The sequence below is a fragment of the Diplotaxodon limnothrissa genome, linkage group LG7, assembly GCF_057381915.1.
Source record: "Diplotaxodon limnothrissa isolate DT_005_m linkage group LG7, D_limnothrissa_male_GT1.1, whole genome shotgun sequence".
In the NCBI taxonomy this organism is placed as follows: Eukaryota; Metazoa; Chordata; class Actinopteri; order Cichliformes; family Cichlidae; genus Diplotaxodon; species Diplotaxodon limnothrissa.
This window is the reverse complement of record NC_140602.1, coordinates 69,177,858-69,191,753: the sequence shown is the minus strand read 5'-3', so window position 1 is coordinate 69,191,753 and position 13,896 is coordinate 69,177,858. Positions and strand designations below refer to the sequence as shown.

Sequence of the window (13,896 nt, the reverse complement as noted above, 5' to 3'; positions counted from 1 at the left end):
TGGGGTTGAAAGTCTCGATAAATGCAGGCGTTTCGGCGGCTACACCGGCTTCCACGAGTGTGACGCTTATTTTGAGCGATGAAAAAATAATAAAATATAATTTTATATTTATATGTCAATATCACAATAATCTTCCAATGTAGAACTACAAGTTAAAAAAGAACTAATTTAAATATAATACACTTCAGCTAAATACTTTAAATTATTTTCCCAAACCAGGCGGAGCCGCACTATAAGGACTAAAGAGCCGCATGCGGCTCCGGAGCCGTCCCCTGACTCGCTAAACAAGCGCTTCCCAAAATTCACACCTTTAATCACAACTCTGACTATTCAGTTAATTATTAGGAGTTCATTATTTATTAATATATAATAATATGTTTATTTTTTTAATTTTAAAGTATCGATTACTTAAGGGTCCTGTTGTGATTTTATCTTGAAATGGTTGAAATGAACCAAATTAAGACATCTGGTCTCCATGGCGATATCTACCTGGAAGTGGGCCGGCGGTTGAGCCAACTCTCGTCTGTCACGCTGGTGCGAGGAGAGTGGCACGGTGACTGGCGGGGCGACTGGCGAGGTGACTGATGGGGCGAGAGCGCCGGGTTGAAGGCCAAAGGATGCTGGTACTTCTGCTGCCACAACTCTACCCCAAAGGCTCCGCCCCCACAGCCCGGAGAACCAAAAGGCGAGCCGAGGGGGGAACCCATAGCGAGGCGGGCGGCATCAGGTAGCTCCCCCTCCACATCATCGTAGGTATGCGAGAAAGACTCACAAGAGGAGAGGTCGGAGATCCAGCTCCTGGAGGAGAGGCTGCTGCACGGGCTCGGGCACAGAGCCGGATCCCGGTAGCGGGGCTCCAGAGAGAGGTACAGCTGGTCTCTGGACCAGGATGCATCGCTGTAACCCCCCTCTGCCCCGCCCACTGCCAAAACATCCTGGCTACTGTCGGGCTCCAAATGGTTGTTTGGTGCTATGGAGGTAATCTGAATGCTGGGGCAGTCAAAGGCTCTGGGGTTCACCTGGGCACCGTACTGGGGCCCCTGAAGTTGGTATCCAACATGTGGGTCTGAGGTGAAACATGAGGGGGAACTCTGCAGCTCCTGGATGAAGGGCTGCTCGACCAGAGCCTGCGCGGAGGAGGGAAACGTCCTCACATCGAGATCTGGACCTGCGAAGCGGAGTAAAGAAAACAACATGTAAATCAGGCAGGAGATCATTTGCATTGCAAATGTGTGGTTTTCTTTTTATGGTGTAGCTGTCCTGCAGCAGACGACTGCACCTGACAGGTAATATTCATCAGTCGCTGGGAGAGAACCTGCAGGAAAGCGGTGAGGAAATGAAGTCCACAGGGTTTCCTGCAGAGTTTAACAGGATTTCAAAAACAAGACCATCCTCACATCCCAAGAATGTGACCTTCATAGAGCAAAGACTTAGATATCTTCTCTGAGGGCCGTACTGGGAAATGAGTGTTTGGCACGTATAGATTACTCAGAGTTTAGATATTATGTGTGCAGTCACATCCCCGGGGTGCTGCTTTGAGGCTGAAAAACACTCGTCGATATGTTATCATTTAATGTAAAAATGACTGTCATGTCATTTGGCTACAGATGTAACAGCAACATGATTAAGCTTCAATTTTGCTCTTGCACAGTTTCACAATTTCAACATCTTTGAGTATTTTACATGTTTGATGCAGGCTGACTTCCTGTCATTACATCATTCGACATAAAAACCTCCAAAAAAGGCAAAAAGAAACCAACGTGTGTAAAGATCACTACAACAAAACAGAATGTGATAAAACATTGCTTCAGCCCAATTATCACAACTGTGATCACCACATCAGCCCGCCGTGACGCATTTCCTCCTCCTCTGTCGATTCATTTTGATCTTCTGTTCATTTGCTTGATTGAAGCTTCAACTTCATTTCAGTTCTCTCACCAACGATGAGATGCGTCATGATTTCAGGTTAAAAAAAAGGTACAAAAGTGATGAATAACGTCATTTTTTAAAACTCTCGTTGATTTGTTTCATTGGTTCTGTACGGTGGCCCCTAGAGACAAAGCATGTATAAACTCCAAAACACTTACAAATTCCAAATAGCACGCACAAACTCCTCAACACATACAAAATCCAAAACACATGCAAACTCCAAAACACATGCAAAATCCAAAACACATGCAAACTCCAAAACACGTACAAAATTCAAAACACATGCAAACTCCAAAACACATGCAAAATCCAAAACACATGCAAACTCCAAAACACGTACAAACTCCAAATCACAACGGAAGTGCTCCAGGACGCTAGGGGCAGTGTTGAGCTCGATTTGTAAAATAAACGGCAAGTTTGTTGCAAACACATGGGCTCTAGTCTCCGTTGCGCTTCCCAGGTTGCCTAGCAACTATGATACTAACAGCTGGAAACGTGTCATACAACTTTTTTTGACAGAAATGAAGGAGAACATATTTTTTTTCATTTGTTTGTTTGTTTCTACAAGAGCTTTGTGTGATTTGATAAGTATCTGAGGCTGAGACCACAGGACAGTAAAACATGATTTTTGGGCTTCATTTCTGTACTGAACAGTCATTTAAGATTAGCTAGTAAATAACAATTAGCTAATGTTGTTCATGAGACTAAAGTCATATCACTTTGGTAATGTAAATATAATATGGACAATATTATGGTTTATTATATTAGTCATTATTAGGTATTACAGCAGTGAACATGAACTCTTTGTCAAATACTGAGCTTCAGTACAGATTCAAGTTGCAGTTATTTACATGTCTTACCACCTTAAATCTTCACTCAAAGACAAGTATATAGGAATGACTGCCAAATTTATTTGCCACTGAAGCCGAAGGATGGCATCTGAATAAAACCTCTCTTGACATGCCTAGATGACATTAAAGCTTGGTTGGCTCTAAACTTTTTAAATTTGAATGAAAAGAAAACAGATTTGTTGGTGTTTGGACCCAGTGGCCCCTGTGAGTCCTCTTCTTTTCATTTGGAACCCCTGGAGGTTTATTTTAAACCTGTTGTTACTGCCCTTGGTTTTAAGTTGGACCAGTCCATTTTTATCATTTAAGGCGACTGGCAAGAGTGAAATCGTTTCTTTCTAGGCAGCACTTTGAAACCGTGATCCATGCTTTTATTTCTTCCCCTGTGGACTACTGTAACGCACTTTATGTGGGGGTCAGTCAGTTGTTACTCTGACATCTGCAGCTGGTTCAAAATGTATATTGACAGTGCATATATAGGTGTATCATATATAAGAGACAAATGTTGTTCCTTCAGTATGTTGGCATTACTAAATTTGGCTCAAATGCTTACATACATGTGTAAAAAGAAAATGTACAAGCTGTGAGCTGTTTCAAATCAAATCACTTTTATTGTCACATCACATGTGCAGGTACATTGGTACAGCACATGTGAGTGAAATTCTTGTGTGCGAGCTTCACAAGCAACAGAGTTGTGCAAAATACAATAATGTAAACAAGCAAAATACAAGAATGGCTACATCTGAAACTAATAAATATATGTACAATATATAATAGTATATATATGTTTCTGATAAAATGAAGAGTAGACTGATGTATTAAATATTCCTTTATTGGGTGAGAAAATCAGACCATGTCATAACTGCTGTAAGTCACACAGAATAGATATCAGAGCTTTAAACAGGCTGACGTCTGCTAAATGGGTCAAACTGGGCAGAAAGTATACAAACACATAACATCCTTATAGAATATGATGTAACACTATAGATCAACTTACCTCAGAATATATAAAGCATATAAACAGTTACAGCAATATGATGCAACAAACACAGCAGCTACTGATCCAAAATACTCAAAGCTTCATAGAACTGAAACCAACATTTATTTTAGCTCCATTCTGCTGCTGATACAGACTTTAGGTTTCTGAACATTAAACTTGTTGCTGCCTTTCATAGTGTGTAACTTGAAGGCCCTGAGTACTCTGAGTACTTTCTCCCACACTGGAAACACTGGGATGATCACATTATGTGAACATTACCTAATAAGACTGATTCAGGACAGACAATTAGTTATTTTAAACTTTTCTAGCAGTCCTTCACAAACAGGGAACAGTCTGTCTATTCTCTCCATCTGTCAGCTGCTGCTGGCTCTTCCTCCTCCTCTTCCTCACACACTGCTGAGATTGTCCTGGTGGATCATCAGGGCTGCAAAGCCTCACAGATGATGTGCAGCAGTGGGTCCCTCAGTCTGTTCTCACTCTGGACACTTGCAGGTGTCACACATAGAAATCAAATGTGTGATAAGCTGCAGGATTCAAACACAAGTGTAACTTATAAACACACGTTCATACTTTTATTCCACAATCAGAGAGAAAGAAACAGAGAGAGAGTGCAGGACAGACAGACAGGTGACAGTCTCAGGTGTACACACTGCTACACAACAGCACAGAGAAGCAGGATTTAGTGTTTGTGTTATTACGAGTGTAAACAAGAAGAGTTCCAGATGGTACAGTGGACACATGTGTGACTGCTGTGATTGAAGCATCTTTCTTTCAGCTTAAGGAGTGAACCGTCAGCTGACTGACATGACTGACTTTAATTACGCATAAAATCATCACATTCTCTGTAAGATTAAAGTCAGCTATTGAACGGCGAATATTTTGAAGTGAAGGCTTTAAAACCAAGTTAGTACAAATGTCGCTAATGTCACATAACTTTCCCGACATGTTGCCAACAGTAATGTTTTAATGTTCTTCATTATAAAAACATTTGCGCATAAATAAGTGACATAATATTCAGTACTTACTTCTGGAAGTTTACTCTTCGTCCGCTCCGCTTCCGCCGTTTTTTTTCGGCAAAATTATCCAAACCACCGCCGCGCTATGAAGTCTGGGATATGTTGGACCATGAAGGCTACACAGACCCATCCTTAAAATTCAGGGAAATTAAGGACGCATTTGAGGGCCGCATTTCGAGCAGCCTTTGAATTGGGACAGTCTTTGTCGTGTCGCTGTGACATAATCGGCCTTAAAATGCGGCCTTTAAGGCTGCAGACCCCAAATCCGGTCATTGGTACTTCCTGGCTTGTGTAGTTACTAGGTAACAAAAGCTCAACACTGCCCCTAGCGTCCTGGAGCACTTCCGTTGTGTTTTGGATTTTGCACGTGTTTTGGAGTTTGCACGTGTTTTGTATATTGTACGTGTTTTGTATATTGTACGTGTTTTGTATTTTGTACGTGTTTTGTATTTTGCATGTGTTTTTTATTTTGTAAGTGTTTTGGAGTTTGCACGTGTTTTGTATTTTGTACGTGTTTTGGATTTTGTACGTGCTTTGTCTCTAGGGGCCACCGTAGTTCTGCTACTTTTTTTAATGCAATCATTTAACAGCAATTTTATATTTAATTCAAAGCAGAAATTTTCAAGTTTTTCTTTTTAATGTAGTACTTTTAGCCCCGCTGCAGTTCCCTGACAGTTTGGGAACCACTGCTCTTTGCAAATCATTTAAGTGATGAGGCAAACTTTTATGTGAATGGTGAAGTTAACAAACAAAACCAGCGCTATTGGTCTGACACTAACCCACATTGGATGGATCCCTCCAAGACTGTTGGAACAACAAAAGTGATGGTTTGGTGTGGTATATGGAATACAACGATAGTGGGTCCATTCTTCATCAATGGAAACCTCAAGGCCACTAGATATCTGAAATTGCTACATGATGATGTGTTTCCCTCTTCATGCACTGAAGCTGCCACGTTCCCTGAGTTTTTCCAGCAAGATGGTGCACCACCACATTATGGGTGCAGGTCCGAGCATTCCTAGATGAACAGTTTCCTGGAAAGTGGATTGGTCGTCGTGGGCCAGTTGAATGGCCCCCAAGGTCTCCCGATCTGACCCCCTTTAGACTTTTATCTTTGGGGTCATCTGAAGGCAATTGTCTATGATGTGAAGATACGAGATGTGCAGCACCTGAAACTACGGATACTGGATGCCTGTGCTGGCATTTCTCCTGCGGTGTTGCTATCAGTGTGTGAAGAGTGGGAGAAGAGGGTTGCATTGACAATCCAACACAATGGGCAGCACATTGAACACATTTTATAAGTGGTCAGAAACTTGTAAATAAAGAAAGAATAAAGTTACGTTGAAACCAAGCACACCATTGTTTTTCTTGTGACATTACCAATAAGTTTGATGTGTCACATGGCCCTCTTCCTATTGAAAAAACAAAAGTTGTATCCAAGATGGCCGACTTCTAAATGGCCACCATTAGAGATGGCGCGATACCACTTTTTTATGTCCGATACCGATATCATAAATTGGTATATCGGCCGATACCGATATGAATCTGATATAGTGTTTTTTTAATATCTTGCTGCATTTGGTATAAGTTCATACTCAAGTTTAAATAAACAACAACACTAAAGCTATTCTGTTATACCTGTATGTAAAAAATACACTGCACCCAAAATATTTCATAGTTCAGCAAAACTGATCAATCTAATAAACTTAAACCTGCTCCATCCTCCCTACTCTGGTATTTTAAAGAGTAAGCAACCTAACTAATAGGGTTTCAAACTCCCAGCAAAAAAAAAAATAAAAATAAAAATAATAATAATAATAATAATAATAATAATAGGGAACCACCCCCCACCTCATGATGCTTAATCGATGTAATCAACTTTAATTTAATGCACAGAAATAAATTATTTTTCAAGAATAATTAAATAGATTCAACATCTTTCTTCAACAGAACTGCAGACTGCACAGATCGTACCTTCCCAAAGGAAAAAGTACTATAGCTTACTAGGGTATATTAGACTTAACAGTTACTATATACAGTAATGGACTTCTATACATTTTACATCAGATTAAAACTTTGGGTGTAAGATTCAGATAATTATTTATTAAAAGCTCGACATTTTAAATGACAATAAGAAAGAAAAGTATGTCTTTGTGCCCCCTTTTCCCAGTTAATGCCCTATCGGCCCCCCTGGCTAAACTTTGCTAGATCCGCCCCTGCACAGTTACCAGCGTCAGCTACGTAGAAAAAGATCCTGGAGTAGAAAGTAATATTAAATACATTCTAACAACAGCTGATCAAGCTTAAACGTGCTGCTGCTGTTCAGCCGCTGGTTTCCTCTTTCTGGTGCAAAGTGGGCCAAAAACAAAGAAGAGAGAAAAGCCGATCAGCTGATCATTGATCAGTTTCATGATTGAAGTAGCAGCAAGAAGAGGCAGTCGCTCCATATATCTGTTGTTAAGCTTTACAAACATTCAGAGATGAACTTACACACTTGCTTTACTTCTCTCTGGGAAAACTTCCTCGGAGATGAAATGCTGGATTGGTAGCGAGGCTACAAATACACACAGCCGCTCTATCACGTGAGCATACTGCTCCGACGTGCTACGGTAATGAGCCGAGTTACGCCGTGTCGCAAGTTTTGTGAGGTGCTTTTTTGCTATTTAATGGATCGGATTACATTTTTTATTTCTCTCCGATCCAGTAATTTACGTCAGTATCGGACCGATACCGATACGTAATATCGGATCGGCCCATCTCTACCCACCATGGTCACCACCCACCTTGAGGAGTTTGCCCCCTCACATATACTAATGTGCCACAAACAGGACTTTAATATCACCAACCATTCCCATGTTATTACGCTGTATCCATATAAATGGCCCACCCTGTAGTATAATCCGGGATATTTTCATTTTTTTGATCAAATTAAAGTTGGCAATAAACCACAAAGGTCTGTGAGAGATGGAAATGAGCATCTTGTGTGACCACAGAGGTCCTGACACACTGATGCTCTGATTTGTGGTTATTTATACTTTTTTAGATGCCCAAAAATGAGATCCAATAAGGGAACTGATACTGAATGTGGTTTAAAAAAGTTTTATGAAATCCCAAACCAGCCAAACAACCTCCAGAGGAGAACCACTTCCTGTCTGCCTGCTGATTGTTTACCATTTGCTGTATAGTGTCTGTGACGACGCGTATTCGTGATGCATTATTCAGCTATTTTCAGTAACGCCGTCTCGGTCCGACTCTACTTGCACAGAGGTAATTATGGTGACAGATTATCTCCAACAGTTGAGTAAATGCATTCACACAGCTGCACACACGCCATACTACAACACTACTATTAATACCCCCCCTTCACCCACCCACACACACCTTGCAGTGTGTATGCAAAAAAGGCATAAAAGCTCCAACTGTGATCTGCTTCAGTAGCTCCACTCGCTGAGTAGAAATAAATGAGATCTGATGCAACAGTTACCCCGTTTGAGTGCAGACAGAGGGGGAGGAGGTGATACCCGCCAGCAGCTGGGTGTCACAGAGCGGTTAAAACAAACAAAAAAAACAAGCAAACCAGGAAGTAAAACCTGCCAGCAGTGATGCACGGCAGCACGCTGCCTGAAGCGCATGCAGACAACGAACACATCTGCAGTAGCCATCTGCTGACCTGTCCGTAATCTATCTGCACATCTAATCACCTCACAGTCTATGCATCCATTCATCCATCAGAGCTGCTGAAGCTGCTTATCTGCCAGTCTTTCAAAGTCAGCCTGCAGGACATTCAGAACAGCTGAAAGAAGCGTCAAGAATTAAAGAGAAACCAGTGAAAACTTTTCAGAGGTGCAGACGATTCCTTCAGTGTCTGTTTGACTAAAGAACCAATGAAAGAGTATAAAAATAGCTGCTCGCTGTTTTTCTGTCCATCTACAAACAAGACTTTAATTTCATGACCTATGAGCTGCCAATAACATCACATCTGCTCAAAATCACAACTGATTATTCCACCAAGTCCAAGGATTTACTTTAGTTTACTGTGTCAGCAGTCTGATATAAAACTGTCAAAGTAAGAACCGACTGGTGGGAAATAATAAAGTGTTATTACATATAATAGTAGGACAAAATTTGTCAGGAGCAAACCACAGCTTTGTCTTCATTAGTCATTATTGGCTCAAAATACTCCTTCAAACAAACTCTGAGAAACCACAGAGTGAAAAATGGTCCAAATTCTTTCAGCTAAAAACGATCCCCGTGTTCTCCCAAAGCTCCTGCTGAGGGTCCACCGCAAACGCCATCGAACAGCAGGAAGAAGACGCCAAAAACAGACCAAACATCTGAGAACCTCCGTCCACAAGACGAGGTTAATCAATAATATGTTATTAATATTAGGGCTGCCACGATTAGTCGACTAGTCACGATTACGTCGACTATCAAAATTGTCGATGACCTATTTAATAGTCGACGCGTCGTTTGAAGCTTTGTAAGAGGAATAAGTAGCAGGATTTAAGAGTGTAATAACGGACTGAAACAGAAGATGGCAGCACTGCATGTACAAGGATGCCAGCTGCCGTTAAACCCCGAAGAAGAAGTAGCTGTGTCCCAGAATTCATAGCGCAGCCGAGCTCAGTTTCCAACAATGGTGGCAGCTAGTTAGTTTTAATGTTACTCTTATTATTCTTTCTGAGTCACAAAATAAACGTTTAACATATTTTCAGGCGAGAATGTAGCTGTGTAAACCTCAAATATCTGCTCAGTTTATCAAGACACCGCATATTTTCAAAAGCGCTCCGACGTTTTCGGAGACGTCTGTTACCCACTAGCTCGATAGCTAGCCGGGGGCTAGGCTAACTAGAGCCGTGAGAACACCGGACTCCCGGCAAATCGTTTTCAAACCCACCGCCGTCTTTCACTACTCAGGTTAAACATGATATATGAGTCACTTAGATAACTTAAAATGTTATTGTTTGGCTTTTTTCAGTATTTTATTTGTTCCTGAGTAAATCGGTTTGGCTGAGATTAAAGTTATAGTTTTTACACAGCTGAATAAAGTCAAGCAGACAGCTGATTATCAGAAGTGTGAGATGCTGGAGAATTTACTCCGGTGTCCTGTTATATTTTAGATAGCAAGGAGTTTATTAAACTTCACCGAAACAATCTGCAAATTTCATTAAACTTTAATAAACTATCATCTTGTCTTTATTTTTAGTTAGCACAGACCTTAAACACTTAAAGCTGTAAGCTAATGATAGTTATATAAGAGCAGATGCTGCTGGTGCAATAAGCTGTACGCTGTACGTCCAATGGATGATGATCTGATTAGTCGACTAATCGCAAAAATAATCGGTGACTAGTCGACTATCAAAAAAATCGTTTGTGGCAGCCCTAATTAATATATTATCATTAACCTCAGTTATGATACGGAAAACACTCCGCCAACAGAAACGACACTACATTGAACGACAGACACACAAACAAAGAGCAAACGTCTGGCACAGCAGAAGGAAAGCAGCTTGTTTCTAAAAGCAGAATCGGCCATTATGTGGAAACACTTTGGATTTAGCACAGGTGATGTCAACTAAGAACAAACCTAACATCCAAATGAGACGCAGATGTTACAGATGTTACTGTACAGTGGATCAAATCTGACTTTCATCAGTTTTAACAAAGATCTGCGACAGCACTGGCTGAAACCATGACCGAGCCTCCACCGTGTCTCACAGGCTGGAGCCTCACTGTTGGACCTCTCTCCTGACCTCCTCCATCTATACTGGATCTGGATCCATCGCTCCATCAGACCCATTTCAGTCCAATTCTTGTATACGTTTCATACCTCAGCCTTTCCTCCTGCTTCCCTTAATTAAGAATGGATTCTTCTTTTGACACTTTTCATAGATTTAACTAAAGACACAGGTATTTTTGAAACAGGCTCCTAGTAAAGTGTCTGAAGAGCCAATTTAGACCTTCAGAAAGCTTGAACTATTGATAAAGAAAAGCGAGAGGGTGGGACCTCCAGCAGGTTAAACATCAAACACAGAAAACACTCAGATCAGGAAACGGCGTCAGCACATCAGCAAGCAGATAATCAAAGTTATAGCATGAAGGCAGAAGCTGAGCCAGCTGAAGACCCAGCCCTCTGAAAACAAACATCACTCCTAACTTGACCTGCTGACAGTGTGAAACTGACAAGGAGACAAAGGCAGGTTTGGAGCTTGTTGCAATGCAGAAACATGCCAGTTAGGTGCTTTTAGCTGATGATAAAACTCAGAAGTACCGACAGCACGTCACGCAGGCTTTTCTGCACAGGTATGAGTATGAGGCCTGAAAATATCTCGTCTATGGTGCATCAAATGCATAAATGTTTGAAAAATATGACAATTTAAAGTGACCTCTTCTGCTTCGTTCCAGCTTCATGCTTTTATTCTTGGACTCTACTACAGCAGCTGTGCATCAGTAGAACTTCAATACAATCTTTTTATGTTATTCTATGAAAGGAAGTCGGTTATAATTTTTTATTTTATATCAGGGCTGTCACAGGCAATGCGTTTGTGGAGCTATAGCTACAGACTCTTAATAAATGAAGTTGGAGAAAACCAAACAAAGCGTACTTTCTTCAAGTGTTAGACATATTAGACAGCTAGAGTCTACGCTCCGTCTGTTGTATTCTTTCACATTTTATCCAATTAAATTCAATTTTATTTATACAGCGCCAAATCACAACAACAGTCGCCTAAAGGCGCTGCAATATCTGGCATCATCTATTTCTATGACAGATGCCATACAGAAGTGTATTCCAGTCCCCTTTCTGATTGGTTGCCCCTCAGTAACCAAGCATTTAAACAGCATGCTGTTATGAGTATATCAGCCACGAGAAACTAAAAATACGACTAATTCTCAATTTCCGGAACGTTGCAAAAAGACTTCTTAGTCAGGGGGTTTTTCCATTTAAATCAGAGTTTTTGGGCGACGTCTTTGTTATCATAGTGAAAAGCATCTTCCTGTTATTTCTGACCGTTTGATAAACAAATGTATTTTATGCATGAGTGAATTAAACCCTCCCTTTGTATTTTGGTTTTTAAAATGACGATCTGGTGATTTTCCTTCCAACATGATTGGTGGGGAGTAAATTTTTAACGAGCAGGAAACCACCCGATAGATTTCGGGTTACACACACAAGACTTAAAGCCACAAACACGCCACATACGTTGCTATTCGTGGACATTAATTCAAAACTGCAACTTCCTCTTACTTCGATGTGTTATAAATGTTTGCCCATTGGCTATTTGATGAGTCAACTGATTACCTTTTTTTTTTTCAAATCAAGTTTGAACAAAGTTGATATTTCTGACTTTTACGCTGAAGTCTGGGGTAAAGTGAAGTTTCTGTGATTTTTTTCTCCTATTTTCTGAATCTTATTTTCCATAAATTGATTTATTGAAAAATAAAATGAAGATAAGATGTTTAAAAAAAGCCAACATTAAGAGCTTTTGCAGTAAAGGTCAGATGACGTAAATGTTAAAATATCTGTTAATGGTTTTCAGTTCAGACATCATTGATCTGCTGATTAATCGGTAAGTCTATCAATAAGTCAGGCAGGAAGTGAAGAAGCTGGTTTGGCCCTCTATTCACCTCCTGATCCACATTTATCAGCAGACAGCTGATGTGTCACGTCGACCAAAACACAAAATCACAACATCCGGTCGGGATTTTCAAAGTAAATTCGCGCAAAGTATTCGACTATGGTGACGTGTTTCTGGACTGTTTTCGGATTATAAACTGATTACCGACTAAAATAATCATTAATCACTGTCGTAGCTGCTTGAAATACGGGAACTGTAATCCTTGTCATTAGACAAACAGCTACAGGTCATTAAATCTGTCATTTAGACAAACGGCTACAGTTTACACAGTAAATTTAGTAGATTATTACAAAGCTGTTTATTATTACACCATAAAATACAGTTCATGGAGATAAAACTGTGCCAGTCATGCTCATATTTCTATTTTAGCATTTTAACATTTTAAACAATGAATATGTTTTGAGACTATTTCAAATGAGTAGAGTACTTTATAGGAGAAGGAACTGTATATATTTGGCTAACATTTTAAGGAAATGTAAAAGAACATCTCAGATAGTCCAATGTCTACTTGCTACTGGTGGAACATTTATTAAAAAATGTAATGTAATGGCTTGATTATACTGATTTAAACCTTATGGGGAACCCAGCGGGAAAAAAATCTAGAAATAGTCACCACAAAATAAAAATGAACATCTGACACAAGTTTTGCGGCAGCTTCAAAAGTCTGTCCAGTTTCGTGCCGTGTTTTATTTTGAAGGCCAAAGCCGGTCACCTCCGGTGGCGCCCCCTTTAGCTCTAGCTTGACGCCGCCGACAAATTGCTAACTAACGTCGAGAAAATGACACGTACCTGCCGTTTGCCTGCCGTCGTCCTCAAAGATGAGTCTGAAGTCCAGCTCCTCCGCGCAGTTTACTGTGGACATTGAAGTGAACAGAGCCGAAAATGTCCCCCAGCGGAAGCCGTGCAGCCGACCTGTCTGCCTGCCTGTCTTTAAAAGTGACCTGTCTCACTCACTGACATCCGACTGAAAGCAGAACTCTGTTTTTAACTGACCCGCCGAACGAAACGACGACTGAATCCGAGCTAAAAGTTGGCCGGCGGCATGTGACGGCTCAGTAAACACGCCTGCGGTCTGCCTTGCTGGAGCACAATGGTCCCATTATCCGCGCTAACTTGTTGTCCTCGCGGCTCCTGCTCGCGTTCACTTTTTACGCTCCTCCAGCTTGATCCGTTTGCTGCCTTCATGGCCGCCTCGGAAACCCCAATACATCGTGTTTACGCGTGACCGGGGCTTTTTGAAAACGGTCCCATTCAGCCAAAAGTGAAAATGGGCAGGGTTTATATACTGCCAAAAGTGGAAATAAAGAGTTCGATCTAAACGTTGTTTACTTTTTATGTTTGTTTATTTTTTCTAAATAAACCTTAGCTGTGATATCTTGGTGTGGCATGTCATAAATGGGTGTGGCAAGTATCAAACAGGAAGTTAACCCTGAAAACAAAAAACTTTACCATTTATTTAACAATTT

At 40.8% G+C, this 13,896-nt stretch overlaps 1 protein-coding gene across 1 annotated transcript in view; it reads right to left on the bottom strand.

The window, feature by feature from the left end:
- Positions 1 to 13,620, bottom strand: part of nfatc3b (nuclear factor of activated T cells 3b) — a 29,784-nt gene extending 16,164 nt beyond the window's left edge. Inside the window, exons 1-2 of the mRNA XM_085360216.1 lie at positions 13,220 to 13,620; positions 490 to 1,168 (exon numbers count right to left, since the gene is read on the bottom strand). Of these exons, the coding sequence (XP_085216342.1) occupies positions 490 to 1,168; positions 13,220 to 13,292 (752 nt within the window). The 5' untranslated portion in view covers positions 13,293 to 13,620. The remainder of the gene's footprint in view (positions 1 to 489; positions 1,169 to 13,219) is intronic.
- Between the last annotated feature and the right edge of the window lie 276 nt (positions 13,621 to 13,896).